Here is a 24,385-nt window from a genome sequence, read left to right as displayed (position 1 = left end):
GTGTGTGTGTGAGTCTGCCTGTAACTACACTTCAAATATAAGAGAAATGGAATATATGATTCTGTTATTCAAAACAATGGAAAAACATGAACTGTAGAGTTCTGGTAGAGGTTACACTTGAAAAGGGTTATATTTGAAAGAAATGTAAGAGGTTACTTTTTAGAAATTTATCTTCCATCTTCACAGGCAAATTTTTAAAGTTGACTTAGATTTTCAACTTTTCTTTCCTGGTTCCAGTAACTTCTCAAAACTCACATAGTGACTGATTTAACTAGAAAGCAACGTGCTTTTCTCTGTCTTTTTTAATATATGTAACCGTTTATAGCTATAAGCTGAAATAACTTTTTATTTCCAAATTTTTCTCTAAAAAATAGACATTCACACAATTGGGCACTCTTGTCAGTGTTGTTTTAAGTTGTGTATCATATGAACAGTCCCATCTGAGAGTAAATTCAAAATGAAATGTTTTCTCAAATGTTCTTTTAACAGCGTGGTTGAATATAAATTAAGACTTCAAATAATTTTTGAAGGCTACCTGAGATAGAGGAATTGTTTTGAGGCTTCTTTTATTGCAGCCTTAAGATCTACAATGAATATAGGGAAGGTATTTTCCAAAAGCTTTTTTCCTTGGAAATCTTAGTAGTCTCCTCCTGCTAGAAGGTTTCTCTTGGACAGTTCAGAAGTATCTTTCCAGCCTTGAGTTGGGAAAGTAAACCTGTGGTAAATCTTTATTTAGCGTTGCTTTTGATTCACTTTCACTGCCTCAGTGTTTAAATCTGAAAATTGCTAAATCTTCAGTCATCTGTGAGCTGCGTTTTTCCTGATGTCAAAACAAGCATATCACTTCTTAAACATGATAATGTTTCCTCTTTGCATCACAGAAAGAAAAAAAGGGAGAGGGAAGTGGGGGCTGTTTTCTGGCAGGTTGTCTTTCACTAGAGAATTTTTTCCTCTGAACGACATAAATCTGAGCTGAATATTGTTACGTAGTGGTGGTCTATTATTGGAAGATGAGCTAGGGTGAGGGTTATGATTATGGCCTTACAAAAAAGGAATTAGCCCTTTAACAGCTGTATTCTTTATAAAATTGTTAGAAATCTTTAAATTTCCCTTTGCCTAACTAGAGGAGTGTGTTCTTTGTAGTCACTTCCAATCTTCAAGTAGAAATCATTGTTTATAATCTACACGAACAGAAACCATTTCCTTGCATATGCCAGTTCATTTTGTAATGTAAAACTTCTAAGTGCAGGCCTTACTGTTGTGATTACCTCTTGTTTTTATGACAGTGTTTGTTCAGCTCACTGACTTTGTTTTCCTTTTTGTGTACAACTTTGTTCCCTAGTGGAATATAGTGTAAAGCAGTGCTCAGCACTTAGTGTATCATCTAACTTATTGCTATTGATATACAGACTGTGCTGAAGTAACTGAATACTTCATGTTTCCATTTCATGTGCCAAGCACCGATCTATATGCTCTGGTCTTGCTATTATGACTGGTTTGGTAGTCAGTAGAACATGGAGATTAACTCAGAAGAGCATGCTTTGACAATTTGTTAATGGGAACTCTACTATTAAAGTTTGAATTGGTCAAAAAATTTTGATTCTCACGCTGGTTCTTATTTCTTCTGACATTCAAAGAAGCAGTTGCAGGACATAGAAATAATAGAATTGGATGAACCAACTCCCAGCTCACAATGTTTTTGGGTCGTAGCATTTGAATGCTTAAGACTCGTGAGAATAGAGTTTCATTTAGTGAATTTCACAGACTATGTAGTCTATTTTTGATACGTATTTTAGCAAGTAAAATAGTTAATGTGCTATTCTGCATCTACGGAAATTTAGGAAGTGGTACAGTAATGCCACTCTTCTTACTCAGACTCTTGTTTCCTCTAGTTGCTTAAAGCATATTTTTCTCTTGATACCTTTTCCATAAAAATCTGCTTCCAGAAAACTTGAATCAATTCACACGTCAGTGCCTCTTTCACAGTTTTAAAGGAACATGTAAGCCTCAGTCCCACATGTGCCATAATGTTAAATTCATAGATCACATGATCTGGATTCTAGCCTGCTCTGCTGATTTGCTGTGTGTTCTTGGGTAAGTTATTTAACCTGTTTTGCCATTATTAAAACAGATACCTACCTACCTCACAGGGTTGTTGTGAGGCCTGCTTTAGTGATTAAAGTGCTTTTGGCATCTGGCTAAAAGGTGCTACAAAAATGTAAAAATAAATTCTGATGTAATACACCCTATGATCCCATAGGCCCAGCTGTCTATTACTATTTCTTTTGTCTCTTCGACTGTTTGAATCATCTTTTAGATACAGAAAGACTTGATAATGCTTTTCATGCACATGAAACAGCTTTTACTTTACCAGTGTTGTAAATATTTCAGTAGTTCTGAAGCAAGCATTTGAAGTTGTCACCTTTTTCTCTGCTAGTTTCCTTTGAGAAATCACCAGGCTGAAAATCCTCTTAAGCACATTTATTAACTGTGTTCATGTATTTGCAACATTTTTTTTAATGATTAAAGAATTTTTAGTTCCAGTTGCTCTAAGTGGAAACTTTAATCTGTAATTGTCCTGAATGTTTCAGGCCAGTTCACACCACACCTTTTTACCTTTTTTTGTTGTTGAGTATATTGCATTATATCCTGACCACTTTGAACTGTTGTTAGTAGGGGTTGAAAGGTTGCCATAATTAAAGACTGAAAAATCGTAAGCACAAGACAGTTGACAAATATCCCAAGTCTAGAAACAATAAATTACAAAGCTAGTAACATGTGTGTAAAGTGTTTGGCTGTTAATATGTATTTTTTGTCTTGCGAATTTTGCAAGTAGGACTCCTGTGTTACTGCTTGTTCTAAAGAAATGAAACTAGATATATTTGTTCAGATAACTTCTATTTGATATGAACACGTTGAATTCTAGATGTCTCGGTAACAAACCAGATGCTGTATGAGGATTCAGAGGGCGGGACCAAAGCTTAGGGTTGATTGTTTTGCATTTCATCATATGCAATACATCAGTATCTTTAATTCATGTAATTCACACTGGTGTGGATACTAGTCAGAATGTATCATTTAACGTTCTTGTATATGAAAAATGTAAATAAAACCATTTAGAAAAATGATTGTTTTTGTTTAAAATGTTTGTGTTTCTTCAAAGCATTTTCTTCCCCTGTTTTACTTTAATCTGGTTCTGAGTTCAGAAAAAAAGTTGTTATACCACCAAAATTCTTCTGCTTGGGGAAAAATGGGAACTGACTTCTGTCAGGATGAAGTTGGAGTTTATCAGAAGTCAAAGTAGAATAGACTTCTTGGCTGAGATTGTTTAGTGGTGCTTTCAACTGAAAACATTGTATATATCGCTAGCTGATCTTTGTTAATTTCTTAATGGAAGACATGCCCATTATAATGCATGCCCACCCTGCTAGTCTACCACATTTCTCATAGTAAACTTCTGCTTTTGAGAAACTGCTGTGCAGGCGCTCTGTACAAATGTCCATATTACACATTCTTGACTACCTCAGTCTGAGATTTTTAATCTTTTTTGCAACTGTATTATTTATGATCTTTTCTTACTCATGTGTGGACTTGTTCCATTCCTGTTAATAAATGTTGTTCTGTCTGTGTGATTATTGTAGACTTGCACTAGAAAGCGAATGCGACTTCTTTCCTGTCTTTTCTGCTCAATATGTAAATACAGGCACGTACATCTTGCATAGTTGCCATGGTCCTACAAGTTGTATAATATCAGAAAGTTATCCACATAATTGACATTTGTAGTTTCAGAAGATGCGCGATACAACACTAGTGGGTTTCTTTATAATTCTGTTTTCTGTATTTGATCATAAAAAATATCATGGGAAAGTGTTAGAAATTTTAATTTTTGAAGTGGAAGTGATGCCTAATGAAGAGATATACTATGAACCCTCTTCTATAGTGTGTTGCTGTTTTCACATGAATAAACATGAACTATTTCCTCTTCTGTTGTATTCTTTCCGTGTGGGGTGACAGAAACATCCCTGTTGGAATTGTTAGTTGTATAAAACTCTTGTTCACAACACTTTTGCAGTCTCATTTTAAGTGTAATGAGGACAGTGAAAACTTTTCTCACTGTGTGCTTTCTTTTGTCGAAGTCATTTGCTGGTCCTTCTGTTGGTATTTTGAGGGGGAAATGTGTGTTTAGGTAGGTCAGGCACAAACTTGAGCTTCTTTCTCATGTCTGAACCTGAAAGAACCAGAAGTAAAATTCTACAGCTTTCTTGTGTACCCTGTATTAGCTACAGATTGGTTGTCTTCATCTGCATGGGTGAGGGAGCTATTATCATAATTTCTCATTGATTCTACATCTCTTCCAGTTGTCAGCTGGTTGAGTTACCTGATGCTCTTTATTCAGATTTTGAGAAGCCTTATGGCTGAGCCAACACTTTCTGTTAAACCTTCTCTATTAGTGCTACTACATAAAATAATGCTTGACTTTATTTGCTGCACAGTCTCTTTGCAGACTATGAAAAGGTTTTGAGTCACTGCTGTGATGAAATACAGTGGCTTCTCTTAGCCTAGAAACTTGTGTGAAGGCGAGCCATTCATTCTGGCACTTCTGTGTCCTGTTAGTGCAAATGGTCTTCCTTTAAGAGTGTGCATTGGTTTTTTCCCCTTATTAGAGTATGCTTTTTCTCACTGATGGCCTCAGTGTGACAGCTGTTCTACATCCAGTAACAATTTTGGACTTCTGCAGTGAAGTGTTGTGTACCTAATACCACAAGCTTTGACATTTTTCCTTTCTTACATAAAACAATTCAAAAGTGAGAAGAAATTACATGCATTGGTGCATAACTGTACCATTGCACAGACGGCATGCATGTTTTTTGTAGCACATTGTATACATGCAGTTAACTACACATGAGAAGATCTTACGGTGATTGGAATCTGATTTGTATTGTGGTTTAACTAGTTTGGTAGTGACAGATGTTCATAATGTAGAAGCATGGGAGCGTTTCCAGAGTTCCTTGGAACTGTGGCATCAGAAATGTTTCAGTTTAAGGATAGGCATTTTAAGTAGAAAGATGTTCTTTTTAAATTTAGATTGTGACAGTTTTCAGTAACACTGCGATAGAGCAGAGTCCTATTGCATCTTGAGACAAGACTGTTTAATAGAACTCACTTCTAAACTGAAGTGTAAACATTTTGTCTGGCTCTGGGTCTGTTTCCTTAGAAGTGGATTGCACTAAGCCCTGCGGCAGGGTCCATGTACTAATCTTAGTTTTCACAAGTTCCAGTGAGCACACATTGCTGATCTATTAGCAGATCCTGTCACCAAAGCTCTTGTAGACTGACTGCTGGGCTAAAGGCTTTCAGAGCTTTAACATCTTCAACCTCTCCAAAAGGAGGAGAGCTAGAGTGGTTGGTATGCTGAGGAAGCGTGGCAATTTTACTCACACTTTCATGCTCGCTCTGTGTTTCGGTCAAACAGTTATGGAGCTTATGCATATATCTGAATTGTATAGGCTTTATCATTATTAATTCAAACTGTTCCTCTGAATCAACTAATTTGAGAAGTTCAGTAGTATGATGGAGGATCAACTGTTTTACCTCATTTGATTCCTGTAATATGACTATATAATGACTTAGACTTTCTAATGAGGGCAGCTTACTCTTTCCAGTTCCCTATGGTTTGCATTAGTGCATGAAATAAGAGAATAAGAAATAACCAGTGTGTGAAACTGGAAAGAGAAATGACTGTACGCTCTTTGAAGTGTTAACCCGTGACCATAGCAGAACAAACTCTTACACAGTCTGATACTTCTGTATTGGTTTATATGAGAATGAATATCAAATAAATTTTAAAAAATACTTGGCAAGTCATGCATTTGGACTAGAAAGATAACTTGCAAAATGATGCCTAGTTGTTTGATTTAGTATTTTACATGTCCAGACTGCAGCAAAGCCATCAACTTCTTTCATATCTCATCTCTGCTGGAAGTACAGATTTTCAAACACTGTTCTTACTGTTGAAACAAAATAAAAATAAACTCTACTTAGAGATTAAAATGGGTTAGATTTACAAAAATGAGGTGGCAGGTATGTAGTTAACATAATGTGCTGTCCTGCAGGTAAAACAGACATGGTGAAGGTAGTGTGTGAGCTAACTTCATTGTGCTCAATGGAACTACATTTATATACATGAAACAAAGTATGTTTAAAATGTTCGTAGTGTGACCAAATAGGAAAAAGGGCAGCTCAGTGTATCTGGGTCTTTGTTTTGTTTTCCTTAGGAAAGGGGAAGATGCCTTGTCAAAGAACAAACAGTTGCAAGGGTCTTCCCTGCCACCCCCCATCTTCTGTTTATTTCTCCTGCTTGGAGAAATAAAATGTATAACACTGTTGGCTATAGTTGGTGGCATTTTATAGTGTATGTATGGGTGCTGGTAAAACTTCCAGTTAAGTTCTTAATTTAGGAGCTGGTTTAGCATGTTTTCAAAATAGTTTCGAGTTGGAATTTGAACTATGAAGTGACTTGTCCTATTTTAATACTGATACCATTCATCTCAAATCTGCTTTTAGGCTATATGAAGGAGAGGAAATGAATGTTTTATTTGACTCCTGTCAAATTCCGCATCCCTGCAGCTTCTGTTAAGGGCTTGTTCCCTAATATATACACACATGTAAATATTGTTTAAGCCAGTGATGGATCAGAAGTGAGAAAAAAAAAAAAAAAGCATCCTTAGTATTTCCAAAGTTAGAACGGAAGGTAAAGCAACAATCAAATGCACTATTTAAAATTCACTGACAAAATGTTGATTATTTTAGTTTTTATGGTTAAATGACAAGATGACTATAGGTTCCATGCCTGTGGATTCCTCAGGAATCTCTCAAGCTATGTATATGTATACATGTTTGTTGATGTGTGTATACATGTTTATGTATAAGGTCACACAGCATAATTAATGTTGTTTTAAAATCATACTAAAGAGAAATCTGAGTGTATGAGCATATCAGTGGAAATTGTCTACAGATAATTTACTTAGAGTACTTAAAAGTTTATAGGTACTCAACTTACAAAAATAATTTGTACATAATCTTGAAGTGGAATATATTTAGAATAACAATGAACGGAATTTTTTTATATTGTATACAGCTTCAGTCTGAGCGCAAAAACATGATGCAGTGCGTAAATGATGGGAAAAGCAGAGTTAGATTCCCTGCTTTACTTTTGTTGTCTTGAACCCAGTATTGGCCTGCCTTCTTTCCATTCTTCCCTATCCATCAAAAGATTATTTTTGTATGTTTTCATGGGCAGAATTAGAAGTGTATTTGCTGTAAGAATTGTGGACTCTCTCAGATATTCCTGTGGGCCGTATCTTTCGATGCGCCCTTGCAATTCATCTTTCAGATGGAAAGGATGTCCTAGGAGTCCTTATCGAGAAGCTGTCTTTGGATGGTTCCGTCATCTTTGAATTTAAGAAGCATGATTCTGCTTACCATTTTTGATGGGGCAGAAAGCGGGGAGGGTGGAGATTCCCTAGTAATGAAATAATATTTGTAACTTTTTTCCACCTTTCTGTAACTTTCCTGATTTTGTTAAAAAAAAAAAAAATTCCAAAACTAATCCCATGGCAAGCCTTTTACATCCTAATTATTGCAGAAGAAATCTCATGCTCTTAACATCTCTTTATGCAACTGCATGGCTGCTGGTGAGATGGTAATGGCATTGCATTTGTAAAGCACATAGACACATTTAGCAGCCTATGATACGCAGTATGTTGTACGAACAGATCTGAACTGAGTTTCGTTTAAACTTTCCCTGAAATTTGGCTCAATCTCAACAGTTTACTCTTTTGTACTGTATCACAGATACTTAGAAGATAAAATCGTAATTACATCGTATCAGTGCAGGAGCTTGAGGTGTAAGAAGCCTTTTCATTGATGTTACTATTGTGAAGAATAGAATGATGGTAATTTAATACATGTCGGCTTTCATCTACTTAAAGGTGTTATACACTTTTACTAGCATGCAATTAATGTAAGTTGAAGATAAGTGACAGTGAGTAAGTTTACAGAAAATTGCTTTTGTAATGCATCTTGTTGGTGGAAGTTTAGCTTGCATCTTTCCTTCCCTTGGCTATGTCAATTGACCCCTCTCCCCACATTTTCCATAGATGTTGCAGTAATTAATAGTTTTAGTACAAGCAATATGCTTTGAAAGTCTACCTGCATAACCTGATAGTGCTGACAAGTTCGTACATGAAGAAACGTTTCCTTCGTACTAAATTAGAATGGCAAGCCTTACACCAAAAGTCTTAGTCTAGCGGTTTTAATTTCACTAGGGGAATTTCATCATTCTAGTACTGACTGACTGTGGCTTTGGGAATTGTAAATTCTGTCTAATTGTAAAATTGTGCTAGAAATGCTTACTCCATGGTGATGAGGACTGATTATTATATGCAAAGTAACTGAAAGAAAGTACAGTTCATTTATAATGAAGAATGTAAAGTTTCAAATGGACTGGTCTTAAATAGACTGGGATGAATCTTAAAAAGGACAAATAGGTGCCCCTGACACCCCTACTAGCTACTTCAGGTTTTCTTTATAAAAATGCACTCTAAAATAGTCCCCAGCTCATGACTTTTTGGTTGCAAGTTACCTGAAAAAACGCTGTGGGTGCAAGCTAAAATGTTTAATACGGAGCGGTGTCCCCAGCCCTACGTCACCCCCTAAAAAAAAGGAATTGCTGCCCTGGTAAGTATATGTTACTTGCCCGTTATTGTTGCCCACTAGCTAGCGTTCCTCAGGGAAATGTTATCAGTGTATTTATGTCAACTGAAATTCTGCACAGTAGTACTTGAGCAGAATGGGCAGCATAAGTAGTTGTTTAAAACCTCAGAATATTCCAGGGTATTTGCCCATGATAAAATCTCAGTCCTGGCAAGCCTGAGCAGCAAACTGACTGTACAATTTACTGTTAAAGGATAAAAACTTAATTTCTCCACATAAGATGTCACTAAACATAATTCAGGCTTTTTTTTTTTATAAATTCAATTTAAGATTGGTATTTAAAAATTATATCCCATGTGCTTTTTTGTGTTAAAGATGAGTATTAAAAGGGAGATACTATGGAACTTTAAAATTAGCTGACAGGCTTTAATTCAGCAGAAATATTTTTCTGGCACTAAGCAGATGGAGGTAAGTTTCTCTTTTCATAATGCTGTAAAGTTTCTACTGTTCTTGCTACTAGTCTTAGGTGTTAAAAAAAGTTACTATTCACCTATTTACAAAAAAAAAGGCACAAAGTTAGATGTTACATGTTTATTTGTTATTTTACTGATGCTCCTAAAATTCAGTTTTACCCCCAGAAAAGTTTTGTGATTTTTTTTTTTCTTTCCCATTTGCAGAAATTCTAAAAATAAGGTAAATCTGTGTTGTTTTTTTTTTTTAATTTACTAATGAGAAAAATACTGGTGTTTCTAAATAAGTTTGATAATTCTTGTTGATCTTTGGTCTGAATCAAAGGAAGACCCTGCACTGATGAGGTGTTGTCGTTAGCCTGCGTGACAGACTTACAACAGTCTGTCGTTTCTGCAAAACCTTCATGGTCAGACATTTTTCATTGCTCTTGGAGTGTACTTTTGTGCCATAGAAATCTTGACCAACTGTTAAGTTGCACTGAGTGCTTGAACTCAGTGGAACTATTTGTGTTTTGCCTTTCTCAGAGTTGCTAAAAACTGTCTAGACTACGATCTTTTTTACCAGCGTGAGCAGAGTTGTCTGCTGCGATCTATATTGGAGGTCAGTTCTCTGCTCGAGCGCTGGCTGATTCAGTGAATCACAGAGGTTTTGTAGTGATGCTTCTCCATGTTGCTAAACCTTCAGACTGGACTTTTAAGCACACTGCGTCACCATGATGATGTACACCAAAAACGAGTCAAGCACCATCGTCTTCCAACCCTAGGCTAAAGTTTGAATGTGGGGAAATTCACGCCGTTTCTTGAGAACCTTGTCTGCCTTGCTGAGAGCTGCATCGTCTCAATTTAGGTAGTTTACATTATGTTATAGTAGCAGTTTTCTGTTTATACTTAACCAAATATTTTTTGCCAGTGATACAGATTATCAGTAAAGCTACCGTGTTAGTTACATGTTGCTTTTACAGGTGGTGGTTTGGTATTCTGTGCTTGGTGTCTTTACATTAGACCGAGTTCTGCTCTTGGCATCCTAGTTTAAAGCAGCCAAATATAACAAAAGAAAACTATCTTGGTATTTCTGAGAGCCCCTGTGTGCTTCTGTGCAAATTAGATGCAAGAAATCAGCTGAGAGCCTACATATTATTTTTTAACGCAGTGCTTGAAACTGGCAGGCATTTTGCAACATTCTTTAATGCAAATGCTGTCTGAAAGTATTTTGTATTTTTCTGTCCAGTCTTTGTCTACATAACAATGCATCTATCCTAACAGTCTGAATCAAATAATTTCCTGCTCTCCATCTACTGAAGTCTTTTTTGCAGAAAGTTTTAGAACACTTTACTTGGGGTTTCTGAATCTTCAGTCATAGCGGAAAAGCCACAAAATGCTCAGTTTGAGGGGTACGGGGAAGAAGTATCAAACTGACTGGATCTCTGCTGTCTCCAACAGCAGTTTCCTAGAATATGTCTAGTTCTACATGGACACCACTTGTTGGTGTCAGGGTGTAGAAGCAAACTCATTTATTGCTGTGAAAAGCAACAAAGAAATGAGACTTAGTATGAAACAGTGCTTTACTGAAAAGAAACGCTAATTATTCAGAGTGCTCTCTAGCAAGGCAGGCAGAACTACCAGCTGTATTTATTTGTTCTGTACAGGTGTACGTGAAAGTAGTAATTCCATTTTTGGTCAGTAAGCAGGGTTTTCTTTCTAGCTTATGGGTCCAGGCTAACCTTTCTTTGGCAAGTCTAGGGGTTTACCTGTGCCAATGTCCTTTCATTACTCCAAAATCAGAGTCTTTAGCTTAAAAACTTGACCCTAACTTCTGGTATTTCTGCTCTATATACTGAGATGGGGAGAGGTGGGAGGAAACTGGGATGTCAGTTGTGTTCCGCCTCTCTCTTTTGCTAGGCTATATAGGCTGTGAGTTTCTGTACTGCTTTTATGATGGGCTTTTGCATTTCATCTTTCTTATAAGATGTGAAATAAACTGTAAGTGCACCTACCTAGCTGCATGTGAAATAAATGTTAGAACATGACATTTTTTTTAAACAGACATCTGAAGTCAGAGCAGCTCTTCTCTCTGCTAATCTGACACCAGTGAATTTCAAATAGGAACAACATAATGAACAGTTTTCTTTACAAGTCTTTTGTCTTACAACAGGTACAGCTGACTTACATGGGTTTTTAATCTTATAATTCTAATTGCATGGAAAGTTTAACAAAAAAAAAACCACAAACCAGAAACCAACCCTACATAAGGTGTAAGTTATTTTGAGCTGACCTGTAAAATTAAAGAGAGTGTAGCACTGACCCCCCCCAGTAGAAATGTCATCTACATAGCTTTCATTTGTAAACATGGTAATGTGTAATCTGTATTTTTATTTTCCAACATCAGTGCATCTCTATGTAGCCAATTATTCAAGTGTAAGGTAGCTTAATAAAGTCCTCTAAGCACTAATATCAACTCATGTAGATTTAAAAGTACCTGTACGTATATTTTTGTCTTTATCCTGTTTTATGAGTAGTGGGACTATTCCCATAGATGGGAGCCCAGCAGGCTTTTTTTTAAAGTACTGTGCAGCCTGATTAGCTGGGATTGTACTTACACTCAAATTCAAGTATTCTGGAAACAGAAGCCCCAGAATAGTTGTGCAGAGTCTACCCGCTTAAATGCTTTTGGATCAAGTCTTTAACCAAAAAGATTTGGATTGTTCATGTGGTTTCAGATTAGGCTGTTTGTGATCGGTCCAATCTTGGTAATGAGATATTGAGAAGACCCTGCAGTAAAACTCATATGTTTAAGGAAGCTATTAATTCTTACCACTGAATGCTATTTTTATAGTGAATTTTTTCTTCTTCATTGCCAAAAGACAAATCTGGACATTTAATTCCGTAATCAACTTTTAAAATACAATCTTTCCTTTTTTAACATTATAGATGAGACTTTTCAGTAACTATGATTAAGAATATGCATTCTCAGAAAGGAAACAGTAGAGAATTTCCTTGATTTCTGACAGGCATTTGAAGGATTTTCGATTAGGGCAGCTGTCTGTATTAGAAAAATATGCTAATTCCCTGAACTTCAGCTGGAATATCTCATTGCTGTAGAACAAAACCAGCTCAGTCATTAGGTTAACCTTAGATTTCTGAGGCAGATTATTTTCCCATTTTAGTAAATGACTGACATAATAAATGTTTCTTCATGATTTCATAGGAAATCCATGGCAAAGCCAGGACCCACATGCCCTCCTTATAAGATTATTTTTGTAGCGTTGCAGTTCATGTGCACTTGGTTTGGCTTTAGTAAGGTTTATTTTGTAATGCAGTATATATCCTGTCAACTGCAAATTGATGCTGCGACGCAGTTGCAGAGAATTACGTGTGCCTGGGCATTATTCTCTACTATTAAGTTTTAGATTTCTGATTCTTGTTTTCTTGTGATGAGACAGCTGTCTTCTGTGGTCAAACATTAGAGTCCCCAGCCACCTTTGGAGACTTAAGACCAATCTAATGGCTTTGAGAACCATTCTTTGGGCTATTTTTGCAACAAATTATTGGAAAATTGCTCTTTACATTCCAGCCATGGAGACAAAACATTAAGAACAATTTGTCCTCTGCTGACAGGCCAAGCTAGTCTTGTGCTAATATTGTAACAGTAAGAAGATTATGCTCTATGATACAATTACATCTTCTAGTACCATTTTTTACTCTTCACGCAACTTGTGTTCCTTTTTCTTAGGATAATTGCTTGTTTGGCTGTCTTTATTTTGCACAGAGCCTTTATTAGACCAGGTCCACTCTAGAAAATGGAAGAAATTAATGGATGGTCTCTAAATGAATTTGACCACTCAAAAGGGCAGAAGTTCTTTTTGGTCCTAAGATTTTTTCATTTGGACTATTAGCCCTTTTTGCTAAGTCAGTGTGGAGACTGTTTAAGGGAGCTTTGCTGCCTTCTAGATGTGTTGCTTCTTTTTATAAATAGATATTTAAGGATTCCTTTAAAAAGTAAGGTCTCTGAAATTCTAGGTTGTTCAGGTGTATTATTAACATATAATCTTGTTGAAGAATTATTAAAAGCTTACATACAAAAATTATTATTATCATTTGATAACTTTATTCTACAAAAATTAATTTTCTGAAATATCGTAATTCACAGTGTGAAACAATTATGGTTATCAAACTTACCCTTTTCTGCACTTTTATGCAAGCATATTTGAAAAGAATATATCAAAACTGTAGGCGCGCAATGAGTGTAGTGAGAAGTCATCAAACTATAAACCTAATGGGGAACTTAATGCCCCCTAAAATGCCGCATTTTCCCCAGCTATATCAAAAAAATTACATAGAAAATCATAACTTCCTTGCAAATTTTGCTTTCTTACTTTCTCTGAGATACTTTGAGGATAGCAAAATCAAAGGAGGAATGATTTTTTTAATGAGCTGTATGTTAGTGTAATGAATGCTGATTTCTGATAAAAGTCAAAAGCAACCAGATGATTTTAAATTAAGGGTCTTAAGCTAGATCTTAGAGTATTTTAAGGTGCGAGTTCTGTGTAATGAAACAACTGTCTTTCATTTTTTCTAGGTAGTGATACCTCACGTACCCCTTATGATACGCAGTCTGTGGCAGCAGTCTGATCCCTGCCCTGTTCTTAAGGTCTTAGTATTGCAAGGAGTTTTTAGCTTGGGTTACGGGGTTAGTGCCTCGCTAGCGGTGATGGCAGGCTGCAGTGTATCTTTGCTCCTCAGTTTGGCAACCTTGTCAAGATACTGGCGCCTATTATCTTACTAAATTAGCTGAAGAAAGAGGAGTGCATATGTCCAATTCCACTGCCCCTGCTGAGGGACTGTTTGCTTATGATATGCGGTTGAGGAAGACAACTGATGTGGTTTATCTGTGTTTACAGACTGGGCCAAATACCTTGCTTTTATGCTTCCCTCTTAATTTAACTTTTAAACTTCAGTGATCTGGCCAATAAATAAGACAGCAAGTCTTTATCTCATTGCATGTTGTCATGTTAACAGATTATCTTGCAGTTCGTGGGTGCTATATGTGCTTTTGAGTCCTATAAATTTGTTCCTCTGAGAGTTAAACTAATATAAAACTAATTCTCGGCGAAAAAGTACTGCTTCTTTGTGAAATGGCATACTTCCTAATAACTGCAAAGGATATCAGTAGATCTATTAATGTTCGCCATCTGAAAACACTTTTTAAAACTTCCCGCTGCTTCTGTAAAATACAGAATACATTGAGAAACAGGAATGAGAAGCAGAAGTGAACTAAAGTACGTAGGAAGAACCAAAAAGCCTAAGTCAGGAAGGAAGCAAGGTAGTTTGCAGGAGTGTGAATCTGGGGTGATGTTTTCTGCAGTGGCTTAAAGTGAGTGTGAAATTGAAGAGGAAATTACAAGCCATGGGGCATTTGAAAATTGACTTTTTATTAAAATGAGATTTGCAGACAAATTGAGAATCTAAGTACGAAGTTGAATCTGGCTAGAAAGGAGTGGAAAATAGAAGGATGCTTAGCGTTTGTAAATTGCAGCATACAGTTAATATTACATTAAATTTAACAATGAGCAAATTGCCTAAATAAAAAAGGTAATGATTTTCCTGATTTGGAGAAGATATTAAAGAATGGGTACCACAGATAAAGATGTGTTGTACAATAAAACGTAATAAATACTGAAGGAGCAAAGAACACTGGATTGTCTTCCATTATTTGGAAAAACGATTGGAGTAGGTAACTCGTACTTCCCAATTATATGCATAAAGCTAGACACTGTTACAGAAACCATGCTTGTATGTGGCAAGACCTAAACACCTAAGACAAGTTCTTGTTTTCTTGAGTAGTGCTGAGCAGAGGTATGAAAGACATCTTCCTGATGGTAGGTAGGAGGTCTTGGTGCCTTTAGTCAGACGTGCACGTCGGTAGGCTGCTGGAGTTTTACAGGCACATTTTAGAACGTGGAGTGTGAAGTGGATGGTGCCGTTCGGTGACATCAGTGGGTAAGGAGCGGCATCTTGGAATGACCGTGTAAAGCTGTTAGATGCAAAAAGTGAGCAAAAAATAATACGGGAGCAAAAATTGACTAATCAGGAAGGGAGGTAGCAAAATTTCTATTAAAAATTTTTTAAAAGGAACTAGTGATAATGTAGTGCTGTCTTTCTCTAACCAGGAAATATGTGTTGCCATCTACTAAACGTGGTATGACCACAAACAGAAGGTGCTTATTAAAGAGGTCTTACGGTCTATTGATTTTTAAATTGGCGTGTAAGAACTGCTTACGCTAAGTAAAGAGCAGGTATATGAAGGGGGAAAGCATAACTATTGATTGTATACCTAGTATCAAATGCTGTTGGGGACAGTTGTCTTAAAACATTTGTAGAGGAAACTTAACCATTTTGCATGGAAGAGTTTGAGGAAATAGAACAAGGAAGAAAAGCGAGGAGTAACTGCTGCTCTATATGAGCTATACGTATGTGAGCTTTACCCAGACAGCAAAGAGCAGGCAGGTCAATAGACTGAGGCAGTACTCGCAGGTAAACAAAACTTAGAGATGCAGCAACTCTCTACTTCACCCCCAATTTCTAGACAATTTTTAGGTGTCAGATCCATAGGGCAGTGAAGTAACAGATAACTGAAGTTGTCCTTTTTTTCTGAAGAGCATGGAGTGTGCTTTTCATCATGACTTGAAAAGGGCTGTCTCGGCAGCCTTACTTGAATTATACTAATCCACAGGAGATATTTGCAATGATGGGACTCAGTTTGTCAGGAAGGAAAATAGCAGTGCAAGTAATAACATGAGGTGGGTTTAGTGTTTAAACATAACTGCAAATCTGAATTTTTTTGACAGTGCGTTCTGGAAAGGAAGTAAAACACACAAACAAAATGAGAATAGATAGCAGGAGAATGAAACAGATGGGAAGAAAGGGGAAATAAGCTTGAGAAATCGCTTCCTCATTTTTATAACCCAGATTGAAAACAAAGCCAAGAAAAAAGAGTATATGTGACATCAGAAATAAATGAGTAGTGAGTGAATCAGTGATTGCAATTCAGTACCGTTCTCCAACTAGAAAAATCATTTAACAGTTTTGTCACCACAAAACTTTTTTTTTTAATGCTGCCTATAAAGAAATATTTCTCTGTACACCCTCTGGCTAGTCTCTTGATAGCGGTGCCTGAAATTTATGCTTGCTTTTCGAAGTATTAACATGAATAAAGTGCCTCGCTGCAGGACCGGGAGGCCAGCATTTTCTGTAAGGGAGTAGAGGCTAGTCCTAAAGCTTTGTCTGGATGTGGAAATTAATTCAAATTGCACTGAGGTGTAAATTAAAGCACAATAGCTATTTTTTAGTAACTCCATCTCTGATCTCTCTTATTTCTTAATGTAGTCCTTGTTCTTCTTTACACTGGAGTAGATACTTAGGAATTAGGTGGGGTAGATAGTTCTTTAATATTCCAAACTCTATTAGTAGCAAAGTTAAGTTTCTTTACTGCGATGCATTAATCTTTATTCATTTCTAGATCAGTCTGTTTACTGTAAGTTTGTTAAGCAAGGTTGTCCAGATTCTCAATCCTTGTATTACTGCACTTCTAGAATGCAAACAGTTTGCTGATATCTAATGATATTATATTCCTGTATTCTTCTGGATTAATTTCTTTCCTGATGCATCTGAAAATTAAAGGTATTTGTTTTTTTAGTCTAATAGGTGAAACAAAAAGACATCTTCCACTCACAGTTTTTTTTTAAATTGGTAATTACTTGTTTACATAGTTTTTTTAATAAAGAATGATTTAACTCTGTGTCAGCTGGGGCATATGTTGCTCTGTCTTCAGAGTAGCATGTCACAATTTCTTCGTTTGCACTCTTTTCTGAAAAGACTTCTGCGCTGAGCTGCTCCCTCACCACCTGCTGCAGGTGCAGCTGGGTTCCTCCCTTTCCCGAACTTCCAGATAAATCTGGTTTTATGCTCACAGTTCTGGAAATAGTCTTTTCAAGTCTTTGGTCATGCCTTTTTTTTTTTTTTTTTTTTTTTTTTTTTTTTTACAATTAGTCAGATGGTGGAGGTGTTCATGTAGAGATCTCTCTAGGCTGCTGCCCCTGAGAGGAGAAAGGTTGGTAGAGTGTGTTAACCTAATGTGCTTTGCTTAATTGTTCCTAAAGGCTATTAATGGCTTGGGGTCATGAGGCTGGAAGGACAATTTTCAAGAAGTTACCGAGAGTGAGGAGCAACCTTGCATATTCCTGGCTGTTCATGCAGCAGCGCTCTCTAGCTCTGCTGCTGTCTCCTGTCCCAGTCTCCCACTACAGCTTGCCTCCTGCTCCTTATGAAAAATGCTGCCCTTCACTTACTAGGGATCATTTTTCCTCTAGACAGAGCCCCTTTTTGCTGGTTTTCGTTGTCTTTAACAGGAAATGGTGACGTGGCCCAGAATTTTGCTATAGAAAGCTAACATTTTCACTAGCTGCCCAGTATGTGCCTGTTATCATATTTATATATGTAGGATATTAACTGGTAATTGGGTTTGCAGAATTACAGGTCCTGTTCATTAGCTTAAGCAATAGTCTTGGTTACTGAAAAGTTGATTTATTCTTAAATACTGTGAGCGAATTCAAAGTATATCTAAATATAAATACAAATACTTGATAGTGTCCGTGATAGGCCACTATTTTGTAAATCAGGAAACAACTGTGAAACCTAAATGATGGCTGCGATCAGGAAGCAGACTGCAAAATGGTGCTTTTTTTTGGCTCTACGTTGTAGCCACCTGTATGGCAGCTATGACTGCATCCTGTAAGGAGACTGTTTTTCAAGTGATGATATATCTAGTGGAAACAACATGATTTTTAAATTTTGATGTAATGCCATGGTTGTGGAAGCTCTAGAAATAATACCTGTAATAGTAGTTGGAGGCATTTCATTCAGAATAATTTTAAGGAAGTTTTCAAATCCCATTGTATGGCAGACTTTGAAATTGAGACACATAACAATGTGAAAAATTACACCATACTGAATGAAAATACTTAGAACGTCATCTTATTACATTTTGAGAAAATGAGTTTTCCTGTACTCGGTGTACTGTATCTCTTCCTTGCCATCTGTAGTAATAGCATGATAAAAGCTATATTTTCACAAGGAATATTAAAATTCCAAATGGAGACTGCAGAAATTCCGAATCATTCAATCCTTATCTGATATAAATTGTAGTAAAATTATATATTACAGAAATTACATCAGCAATTGTATGCCGATGTTTTTAAATAAAGGATTTCATTGGCTAAGCCTTGGAATATCTTGCATAAATGAAAGATGTGCTTTGTTCAGCATGGATAAGTTTTACACCCAGTTATCTAGGCAGTTATAATCCAGCCTCCGTGGGTTAATGACCACATGCGAGCGCAGTGTTAGCCCTGCATTTCCCTTGCATTTCATGTACTTGAGCAGAGCTTGGTTTGCTGTTTGCAAAGGTAATTGCTGTTATTGGACCTGTAGGAAAACGAGTTTGTCATGTTAAGTGCTCATGCAATTAGTCGCTGACTGGAAGCCTCAGCAAATAGCAAAAGGCTGAATGTGCTAAAGATAGAATGAATTAGCATGTTGCACTCTTTTCATCCTTTCAAAGATTACATTTCTTTGAGGCAGTCTGAGAAGTTTGAACTGCTTTGGTCCAAGCAGTATCTGTTCTGCAGATAAAGTGTGAACATCTGTCCAGCCAGGCCTAATCTATATTTTGAAAACAGGTAGAGAAACGTGCATGTGTTTTATTACACCTGCAGTTCTATACTAGTAGAGACCCAAATTACATCCCACTGGACTTGACAGCAGGTAGTTGATTATTTTACCCTAACAATCAAGAGGTTAAAAAAAAATAGGAAAAAAGAAGCGCAAATGGATTCAGTGATGATAAATTTTGTGTAGTCTGATTGTATTTTTAAAATGCTAACTTTTAATTACCTAATACCTAGTCATCTAACTGTGTGAATGAATATAGGTCTTCAACAGTGAGCTCCCTTCAGTTAATAAACAAAAGCAATACTTCCAAATACATACATGTATGCTCTGGTTGTAATTTTGTACTCTGAAACATATGTTGTATATGTGTTTTTAAAAAAACATTAAAGATGTTGCATACATGGTAGTATCTATAATTAAACCAGATTTTAGAAAATAGTAGTTCTAAAAATACCAATCACTATGAACTAAATCCTCAAAGTTAACGCCAGCGCTGCTGTGGTGTTTTCTCCTCTCTCAGCCTGTCCCTCATCAGCTGGTGCGGTCTGCCGGTGGCGCGTGGCGGTTCTCTTCAGGTCTCTCTTCCAAAAAAAGTTAAAAAAAAATTGTTGGAAAGCAGTGCAGGGGTGGTGGGGAGGGGAGAGGGCAAGAGGATCTACCTCACCAAGGGTAGAGCTGGAGGCAGTGGATAAGGGCACATGAGATTTTATGCTTGAAAAAATATTCTTTTTTCCTTGGAAGATAACCATTGAAAAAGGAGAGGGAGTTGGGATATAGAAATAGATGGGGCACAGAAGGAAATGAGAGTCATGGCAGAAAAAGCCATGCAGATCCTCAAGTACCATGTGCTAACCTTGTTTCCTTAGGAGCTTGGTCAAAACCAAGAAACACTGCAAAGGTTAAAATAAAACAAGCAGACTTTTTAGGTTTGTATGGTATGTTTCCAGATAACTACAAGTAGTCTAAAGTCTCTAGATTAATATAAACACTTGCTTTGCATAATCATAAATGATACATATGTTTTAATAAGTCTATTAAAAAGGGTGAAGTGCCATGTAATTTATGGATTAAATTTTGCCCTTGAATGTTTGAGAAGCTCGTTATTGGGAAGCATGTTGTGTATTCTGGGAAGAAATTTGGCTTTTGTTATAAATTCATCTTGTACAAAGCTGATACAGTAGTGACTTAAATTTCCTATTGGAGCATCAAATTTAAAGTTACTCTTTCTGCAAAACAGGTGGAATTTGTCGTTTTCACAGGCAGAGGAAGGCGAGGTCAGATGTGTTTTGCTACAGGAGTGTCCGAGTATAGCTGGTCAGACTAGGTGGTCTCCAAGGATGGAGGGGGGATGTTCATATGTACCAATTTTACCTTAGAATGACAGTATGCCTAAGCTCGTTCTGTAGGTGGTGGATTCGTGGTGGAGACACTCTTACGTGTTAGCTTCCATGAGGGTAACGCCTACCTCTTGAATCAAAGCAATTGGAATAGGAATACAGGCAGCGTTAGAAATTGAAGGATAATCTATTGTAAAGATCTGTACAAAGTTCACTTTGTTATGTTTGTCTTTAAGGACAAAAATACAGTATTGATGTCCATCCTTTAATGCTTGTCCACGTCTAATCCCTGCCTGTTCCTGTGTCTAATGGGAAAAACAAGAAATGTAACAGAAACGTGTGACGGTGGGTCCTGGAGGCAGCGTGTGCCCTATCTGGTGATGGGCTTTCCCATCCCTGTGGCATCCCGGTGCCAGGGCTGCCAGGATGTTTGCTCGGGAGCAGTGAGGCAAGAAACGCAAACAGATTCCTGCAGGGGAAATAGCTGCTCTTCCCTCTGGCTCTGGGGGTTTGGTAAAAACTCTTCAGTGAGAGAGACGCAGTAAGCATTGGCCAATATTGCTTTTTCTTTTCCTTTATTTTTAACAAATCCTGCCAATCTCCAACCTCCTAACTTCATCGGTACTGAGATTTCTGAATTTTCAGATATCAACATCAAACCATGTTTATGGATGTAACAAATACATAACACTGACTTGAAGTCCAGATGTGGACAGCAGCTTTTAATATATCTGATAATTCATGTAGACAATATTTTGTTCTTTGAGTCATAACACATGTAAATAAAGGATATAGCTTTTTTTCCTTAGCAAAATACTTAACTTTTCAAGGTCTTTGTTACTGGAAGTGCATGTAAGTCTAATTGATAAGTACTCCTTGTGCTCTGTCTCTTTGATGTTGCTTGGTGACAGTGATGCCACGCGCTAATAAAACTGCTCTAGTAAACAATTACGTGGGATTACTGTGCGCTTACTTGATGCTGTATACAGTTACTGAGGTCAGTCTGGGTCACTTATGCTGAGTAATAGTTGCCATTGGGCTTTTGGGTGACAAGGGGAAGGGAGGTGCGCTAAGCAGGCAGGCAGCGTTCGCAGCCCTATCAGCTACGTCTAGGAGTTGTCTTTGGCATAGTAACTCAAGGCAGATGTGCAGAACATTTTTTACGTGGCTAAACCTGGAAGGCACACCAATTTTTGCTCTGCCTGCTTATAGCTTTTCATTCTGAGCTTTTAAAAATTATTTTTGGTCTTTTTCTTGAATAACTAACTACAAGGTGATGCCTTTTGTCCGTGGCAAAGCCATGGACTCGTTTTATTTAATTGTCACAAAAGAAAGGATTTAAACTATCTCCTGGGTATTCACTCTTTTTAAAGAAAAAAAAAGTTTCTGCTCGTCTTATTGAAGATTTTACTTGAATGAATACAAGGGGAAAAATGTGCAGGCAGCTGTGCTCTGTGTAGACATACAAACCAAGATTCATTTGTTCTTTTCCACTCGGTGACCAAGGATAAAAGGAGTTTGCAGGGGCTGGGAGGCATAGGCTGGAGAGCTCTTGCTCTTTAGCAAGAGTTGAATCCTTTTCATCATGTTCTAGGAGGTGTTGAGAAACCTGAAAAGTTACTCTTACTGTCAAAAAAGGATGCAGTGAAAATGGGAGATGTCTTTTTTGGACTTTACGGTCGAAGAGAAATTGAAAATATAAGAAGTTACTGTCCTTCAAATAGAAATAGGGCAGGATCAGACTCCTTAATTTGTGTCCATAAAAGACTTCTGTCTAAACAGCCTGCAATTATTGTAAGTGCTTTTTCAAGGTTGAAAGATGGTGCTCTTCTCACAAAAAGCTGTGAGAAAGCGGCAGTAGGATACGTACCCGTACCTGAGGGTGCGTTGGGTCCGCGGGTCTTAGGGCAGAGGTTAGAGGTGTTCTCTGTAGCACGGGCACGCCGCCTCCTGGTTTGTTATAGTTAAGTGTTATTTCAGAGCAATGTTATCTCCGTAATCCGTCATTTCTCTGGTCAGCTGTCTTTTAACTGAATAGTTTGTAGAAAGGCTTTGTGAAAATTGCACGTGCAAGACGTAATTAGGCTCAATTTCCTGCAAACCCGGGTTTTTTGAAATCATTTCAACCAGGGCAGGATGCTGCTCCAGTTCAAAAGCAGTACAGACACAAGGGTCCAGTCTGCCATGTGTGCCATTAAAGTTTTTCTGCAAAACTTGTTTGAATTCTCTTGGTTTTAATTGATCTTGTTCAGGAGCGAGAGGAGTGGGGATGCTCTATGGGACCCCTGTGTTTAGGGGCCTTGGAGGCCGGGGTGTTGCAGGAGCACAGAAACTTGGGAAACAGCAGGCAGGAAAGGCAGTGCACAGGGCAGTACAGGACATACTATTTATTTTAGGCCTCCTGCAGATGAGACGGTGTTTCCTAATGCTTCCATTAAAAATTCTCTCATGCTTTAGAAAGAGGATGATATAAAAATGATATCATTAATACCTGGTGCAAAAGGGTGCTGTTTACTGCCTACTGCCATGCTCCTTGGGGAAAAGCTTTCAGAGCTGCTCCTGTGGCTCTCGTGTTTCACGCCAAGAAAAAATCTAAATAAACAAAGAGCCATGAGTTTTAAAAAGGAGTTTTGATGCTTAGAAAAATGCAATACAGCATAACAAGTCCTTATTTTGTTAAAGGCTCTTTATTTCAACACAGATAAGCATCTTCTAGAGGCATTGTAGATTATCCTTGTTTTTTCAGAGTGTGTCTTTACAGATTGCCTAGTAAGTTAACATAGCTGGAGCCAATAAAGAAATGAAGGGTGCCAATCTGCCCTCTACATCTGTCTTGTGCTTTTCTGTGTCTTATCTGAAAGGCAACCTGTTGCTTCGAGACTCTGCCTCTACCCTTGCGGTGTGCGTGCTGTCTGAATGAAACGAGTGCCGAGATGTGAGCGTGGTTTGGTCCCTCCTGGAAGGGAGCACCAAGGCTGAGGGCACCTGTCAAAATACAGATTCTCCAGGGTTTATTATTCCCTTATTCTGCATCAGCGTATTCTAGCAAAGTGTACTTTGAGAAATAAATACTCAAATATAATACATTTATTAGCCTTTTAGTTTTGTAAATATGGTATTTTACCCTTAATTTACTAAATCCTGATCTAGAGGCTTTGGTATCTAAGTCAATATATGCACTTAAGGCAACAGAGTACCTTAAAATAAGAGGCTAAGTCTGGATGTCCAAACCAGATACAGGAAACCAGCTTTACCTACTGATACCTAAATTTTGGCCCTAGTGGAAGTGAAAAATAATAAAAAATAAAAATAATAATTAAATAATGGTAATTTTGAAAAAGCTAAGCAAAGTACATGATTTTTGTATGTTTAATTATACTTTTGCAACATTATGTGGTATTGCAATGTAATTAGTTTAGGCAGCCAAAGTACAAACTGGAATGCTATAGTACTGTATGAAGAATATATTCCTACTATTCTAAAATAGTTTCTTAAGTGATTTGTTTTTTTCTGCTTCCCTATAGATTAAAGCAAAAAATTATGACAAAGTGGAAAAGGTGAGTCCTATCAATATATGCAATATATCTCTATAGCAAGAACAAGTATCTTGTGATTAGGCTAAAGCAGATTGGAAAGAACGATAGCTGTCATTGAATGTGCTATTCAAAAACACAAGAGAAGAAGTATCACTAAAGTCAATTTGCTGTTGCTACCAAGCTGTAATCAGTGAAGCGCGCAGAGGGATTTCTCTGCTTAATTCTCTCCAGTTCCCTTGCATAGCAAGGAGATGCTTTAGTCAAAAGGAAGAGTAGTTTAACTTATTCTTTCTTACAAATCTCAGTTGTAATTACAAAGATTATTTTAATTCATGCTTTAAAAGTAGAAACCTAATTTCTATATCTGGAATCCTGATCACGTCTTCTTGATGTATTAAACAGTTATTTCAGCGATGCCTTATGAAGGTTTTACACATTGATTTATGGAAATGTTACCTTTCCTATGTACGAGAAACCAAGGGGAAGCTACCTAGTTACAAGTAAGTTAACAGAGTTGCTCTGAATTATTCTAGTTTTATGGTGAATCTCTTCTCGATGTTTGACTAGGGGGTGGGGAGGACCTGGGTGGCAAACCTGCCTG

General features: G+C 37.2%; 1 protein-coding gene across 2 annotated transcripts in view; it reads left to right on the top strand.

Annotated features, from left to right (window-relative positions):
- CSTF3 (cleavage stimulation factor subunit 3) overlaps positions 1 to 24,385 on the top strand; it is a 52,524-nt gene that overhangs the window by 11,949 nt on the left and 16,190 nt on the right. For both annotated transcript variants that reach the window (XM_087744038.1, XM_087744031.1), the window contains exons 4-5: positions 23,773 to 23,805; positions 24,187 to 24,284. In XM_087744038.1, coding sequence (XP_087600164.1) covers positions 23,773 to 23,805; positions 24,187 to 24,284 — 131 coding nt within the window. The remainder of the gene's footprint in view (positions 1 to 23,772; positions 23,806 to 24,186; positions 24,285 to 24,385) is intronic.

The sequence above is a fragment of the Nipponia nippon genome, unplaced genomic scaffold, assembly GCF_047370975.1.
Source record: "Nipponia nippon isolate SJK-2023a ecotype South Korea unplaced genomic scaffold, ASM4737097v1 scaffold_10, whole genome shotgun sequence".
Classification (NCBI taxonomy): Eukaryota; Metazoa; Chordata; class Aves; order Pelecaniformes; family Threskiornithidae; genus Nipponia; species Nipponia nippon.
The sequence above is the reverse complement of the archived record's forward strand: the minus strand, read 5'-3'. Positions and strand labels throughout refer to the sequence as shown.